The 5,282-nt window shown below is 64.7% G+C and overlaps 1 protein-coding gene across 2 annotated transcripts; it reads right to left on the reverse strand.

Moving 5' to 3' along the window:
• Positions 1-1,663: 1,663 nt before the first annotated feature.
• PTGER2 (prostaglandin E receptor 2) lies at positions 1,664-5,133 on the reverse strand. Of its 2 annotated transcripts, XR_014897069.1 has the most exons (3): positions 4,222-5,133; positions 3,133-3,631; positions 1,664-2,810 (listed from the first exon to the last, which is right to left on the reverse strand). XR_014897069.1 is itself a non-coding variant. In XM_085315133.1 (2 exons), exons 1-2 carry the CDS (start codon positions 5,041-5,043, stop codon positions 3,383-3,385), a joined length of 1,071 nt encoding a protein of 356 aa, XP_085171259.1. In that variant the 5' UTR covers positions 5,044-5,133; the 3' UTR covers positions 2,837-3,382. The 2 variants fall into 2 exon arrangements, 1 of the variants encoding a protein (XP_085171259.1); XM_085315133.1 differs by lacking the exon at positions 1,664-2,810 and having other exon boundaries at positions 2,837-3,631.
• Between the last annotated feature and the right edge of the window lie 149 nt (positions 5,134-5,282).

Consider the following 5,282-nt stretch of genomic DNA (forward strand, 5'->3'; position numbering starts at 1 on the left):
ACAATGGCCTCCTGGGAGGGCTTGGACCCCCTTGGATGACAAAGACCCCACAGGGACCTCCTTTGAGGACAGGGACCTCCACAGGRACCTCCTACAAGGACACCCTACAATGACAGTGACCTCCTGGGAGGACAGAGACCCCCTTGGATGACAGGGACCCTACAGAGACCCCCTATGAGTACAGGGACCCCCTACAATGACCTTCTGGGAAGACTGAGACCCCCTTGGATGGCAAAGATCCCACAGGGACCTCCTACAAGGACACCCTACAATGACAGTGACCTCCTGGGGGGACAGAGACCCCCTTGGATGACAGGGACCCTACAGAGACCCCCTATGAGTACAGGGACCCCCCACAATGACCTTCTGGGAAGACTGAGACCCCCTTGGATGGCAAAGATCCCACAGGGACCTCCTTTGAGGACAGGGACCCCCACAGAGACCTCCTACAAGACACCCTACAATGAAAAGGACCCCACAGGGACCTCCTTTGGGGACAGGGATCTCCCACAAGACACCCTACAATGACAGCGACCTCCTGGGAGGACAGGGACCCCCTTGGACAGGGGCCGCTCGGCGGGCCCCCGCGCCGGGAGAAGGGCCGGCGCGTCCTCGCGGCGGGCGGCGGTTTCCCCTCCCCGCCCCCACCGCCGCGCTGGMTGCAGAACAGTCTCCAGCGGAGGAAACAGCAGCTGCTGGCGACAAACAAACGTCCCCTCTTGCGCACGCACCCAGGAACCTCCGCYGGGAGGCTGGCGGCACGGACGCGCCGCGATGCGCCCGCTGCGAAGCCTCGCGCCTGCCCCAGCCTCCCCACCCCACCGCCGGCTGCCCGCGCCGACGGAGGCGCCCGGAGAAGACGGACGCTCAACGGGCCGTGATCCTGGGCAGCCTGGTCTTGGTGATCCTGCTTGAGCAGGGGCGTTGGACCAGGCACCTTCCAGAGGTCCCTTCCAACCCCCGCAGTTATGGGAAGGACCCAGATGTCCCTTCCAACCCCATGGCCTCAAATCCATGGTCACGTCCAACCTCACCTTACCAGTTCCCTCTTCTGTGGGGTCCAGACAACTCTTCTGGCAGAAACTTCTGCTCATCGCACCGCTAAAGAGTGAGCTCGGCCCGAACCGCTGGTTAGTTGCTTTGCGCTAATCCCCGCGTCACCTCTCCCCTGCACCCTCCGYGGGAAGCAAGGCCACTTCCAGGCCAGGAGAGGGGTTCAGCCGGTGGCCTCTGCCCTGGCCAGGCAAGCCGCTTCCTCACCCAGCAGCTGTGGTTTGGGCCTGGAAGCGCCGCTACACCTCCCCGCTGYGCTTTCTGCCCGGCTCCCGTCGCGGGGCTCCCGGCCAGGCCGGCAGCAAAACKTCCCGCTGCGCCGTTGCGGGCGGCTTCTCCCGCTCGAGGACGAGCTCGCGGTCTCTCCGCGCGAGCTTCGCCTCGTCTTTGAGACCGACAGAGAATTTCACGTCCCCAAAGCACCGGATGATTTCAGAGCAGAAGCCAAGGAGATATTATTTTCCCCGAGCAGAAGACGAGAGCAGCGCTGGGCTGCATAAATACAAACAGGGAATACCCTGGGGGACGTGCGTTTTGACCATTAAAGGACCTCGCTGCTTAGAGAAACAAGTATACATATATATATTTTTAAGGGTTTTTATTTCAGCCACAAATGGGCAACTCCTGCAGCTGGGACAGCTGAGGGAGAACCACAGCGAAACCCGAGGAGGTGGTGGCTGCTCTYGGCCGCGGAGGTGGGACCCAGCCGGCGCCGAGCTTTGCAGCGGGACTAAGACTGGCCGGTCCACACGTGACCGCCCGGAAACCCTGGGACCGCCGGTCTTTCATCCTCCTTGCACACGTTCGGCTCACGGAGCTGCTGACGGGCTCCTGCGTCTGCCCAGTAAACGGGGCTTGCGGGAGAGGCCCGAGCGCTCGGCGCGGCCGGGCGCGCTGCGCTGCGGGCTGCTGCTTTCACCGCCTCGCCCAAGCCGGCGGCGCGGCGTGAGCTTGGCGCTATTTGCTCTCGTGTTTTCGAAAGACTAAAACTGCTTTGGGAACTGCACCGGGACCGGCAGCTCGACAGCTTTTCCCAGGGCTCGGCTGGCCACGGAGGTTTCTACATTTCAGGGAAAACCGTTTGGAAAGAAAACAACAAAAAAAAAAGACAGAGGGGAAAAAAAAAGGCAGTTGTGCACGTGAAACCCGGGGGGCTCCGGCAGCCCCGGCGCAGGGCGCACGCGGGGACCGGGGAGCCCCGCCGCCCCCGAGCGCCCCGCGGCCGGGGCTCGCAGGAGGGCGTTGCTGCCGGTTTCCCCCGTTTTCTTTCTTCCTTTCTTTCTCTTTCCCTCCCTCCTTCCTTCTTCCTTCCTTCCTTTTTCCTTTTCCTTTCTTTTTTTTTTTTTTTCTTTTTTGGCCACTTCATTTTGGGAGCTTTGTGCAGCCTTTCCCTGGGCTCAGGATATATAATCTTCGGGCAAGGCAAACGCTGGCTGCAGAGCTGAACCCGCCACCGGGGCCTGCAGAGAGTCCAAAGAGCACCCGGATGCGGCTTGTTTTCATGCAACATTTCTTCTGTTTCTGCCCAAAACGCAGCCCGAAGGTGAGGCGATTTCTGTATCTCAGGGGCCCCGTTGCTGGGGGGTGGGGAGAGGAGAAAAAAAACCTGCAGGTTTTTGTCACGCAACGGCCTGGGTTTATCTTCACCTTTCGGGAAACCCGCTGCCCTCTCCCACCTGGGGCCGTCGCCTCCGAGCGTTTCTGGGGAGTTTTCTGTGCCGTTTCAGCCGAGAGCCGCACGGGTTTCTTCATGTCAGCTGCAGAAATATATATATTTAAAAAAAAAAAAAGGAAAGCTCCAACTCTGTGCGCTTTGGGGCTTTTTCGAGCGCCAGTAAAACCTGAGCGGACTCGGCGCGGCGTTGAAACCAGCACACGTTGGCGCGAGCCCTCCGGCAGCTCCGGACGTCGGCGATGACGTTCTGCAAAATTGCCCAAACCGGGTTGCTTTCTGCCCAGCGCTCCCTCCGGGCACACGGGAGGAGCAGGAGGAGGAGAAGAAGGAGGAGGAGGCGGCGGGTGCAGGACTGCCSGGCGCCACAGAGCAGATCTCCCCGGCCACGTCTCGCCCCTCCGTACCGCTGCCCTTCGCTGGGCAAGGGGTGGCCCCATCCAGCGTCTGGTTACTCGCCAGCTTCTCGGGTCCCGTCCCACCACGAGCGAGCGCGTCCCGAGGCCACGGTCCCGCCGCGCGGGCTCCGGCGATGCCCGGTGCGGCCGGATGCCGGCCGGAGCTCGGTCCTGGTGCGGCAGGTGGGTTCGTTCATCGGCCCTTGAGCAGCGCCTGGTTGACGCTCCTTCTCCACCTCTCCTGGAAAAGCCACCGCACCTACTGCCCGCAGAAGTGAAGCTGTGGCGCCAGTTTCGTCTTCGCGGCAGACGGCGCCTGTGCGGTCTCCAGGCTCCGGCGAGGCATCCGACAGCACAGGATGGAGCGCATGAGCCGTAAGACCGGCGGTCTCAGGATGGCGAAGACCCAAGGGTCCACGATGGAGTTAATGGACAGAAACCTCAGAGCCAGAAGGTCCCAGTCGTGGCCGTCCGCCGCCTCGCTGAACTTGTTCACGTACGCACGGATCTGGAAAACACGGTGGGCTGCGGCGGCGCGAGCGGCACGCTCCCACCGCCTCTGCCCCAACCGGCCCGCGGCCCCTTCCCAAGGGGTCCCGCTTCCCACACGGCCGGGGGCTCTTCCCACGCCGCGGCCGGACCCCAGGGTGCTCGCGAGCGCCCGGCCGCTGCCGCTTTGCTTTTTCTCCACGTTAAAACGCAGAGAGCCCRGCGCGGCGGCCGGCCGCGGTCGCGTGTTTTTCCCCCGGGACCCGTGGATCTGCGAGCGCGGAGGGAAGGTAGCGCCCGTCCGACTCTGCGGACGCAAAATTAGCCCTGGCGGCGGTCCCGACCTTGGYGTAGCTCGCTGCTAACGGGAACAAAATGCCGGCGAGACGTCCCCCCGYGGCCGCGGCCAGGACCCTCGGGACGGCCAAGGGACGATTCTCCCGATCCCCGTGGGAAACGCAGAGTTTGGGGCAGAGCCGGCATCTCCCGAGCGTCCGGAGGAGCCAGGCTTGGGCGGCTGGGTCTGGGTGAGAGCCCCATAGAGCGAGGAGGGAAATGGGGGTGCTGGGCAGGGGGATGCCAGCGCGGGGGGAAGGCGGTCGCACTCACCGTGAATGGCAGGGAGCAGATGACGAAGGTGATGGTCATGATGGAGAGCAGAAGGAGGTGGTCGATCTCCTCCGCCATGGAGAACATCCCACGAGCGCGGCCCCCGGCCAYCCGGGGCTGCTCCGGCGTGGCCAGCCGGCGGGTCTTCTGCCCCCGGCGGTGCATGCGGACCAGGTTGGCGATGACRCTGAGGTTGCAGAGCAGCACGGAGAGGATGAGAAACAGGAGCAGGGTGGCGTAGAGCAGCGAGAAGGTGACGTCCATGCCGGACACCCCCTTGCTGCCGTCGTGCTGCAGGTAGTCCAAGTGCATCTGGATGAAGCACCAGGTGCCGGGGCAGTATTGCACGTAATGCCCGAAGCCCAGCAGGGGTAAGGAGCAGAAGGCAGCGGAGAAGGTGTAGACGGCGGGCAGGGCGATCAAGCCGGTGCGGGGGCTGAGGAAGCGCTCGTAGAAATAGGGCTGGCCCAGGGCCAGGCATCGCTCCAGCGCCATGGCGAAGAGGATGAGCATGGTGGCGAGGCCGAAGAAGCTCATGGAGAAGCCGAAGTAGCGGCAGACGTGGCCGCCCTGGGCCAGGGCCGTCAGGGTGCGGTTGCGGTGGTAGGAGGCCAGCACCACGGGGCTGACGGAGCAGGTGCCCAGCAGGTCGGTGACCACCAGGGCCAGCACGAGGACGTGGAAGAGGGCGGGCAGCAGCAGCCCCAGCGCCAGCAGGTTGCCCAGGAGCCCAGCGGAGAACATGAGGGCGCTGATGTGGGGGCTGGCGCCGGGGGGCAGCTCCTCGCCCCGCTCGCACAGCCCCCGGCCCGAGCCGTTCATGCCGCCGTCTGACCGCGGCTGCTGCCGCTGCTGCTGCCGCTGCTGCTGCCGCTGCTGCTGCTGCTGCTGCTGCGCCGCTGCCGCGGCACCGCCCTCCCGCGCCGCCCGCCCGCCCCGCCAACGCCGTGGGGGGCCCGGCCGGCAGCGAGCCCCACTGCCGCTCCCGGGGGGCACGGCAAGCCCCCGGCCCGTCTGGGTCCTTGGATGGGGGAAAGGGGGCTGGTTGTGTGTGTGGGGGG

Source organism: Rhea americana, unplaced genomic scaffold (assembly GCF_003343005.1).
Source record: "Rhea americana isolate MKP2758 unplaced genomic scaffold, rheAme1 scaffold_42, whole genome shotgun sequence".
Classification (NCBI taxonomy): domain Eukaryota; kingdom Metazoa; phylum Chordata; class Aves; order Rheiformes; family Rheidae; genus Rhea; species Rhea americana.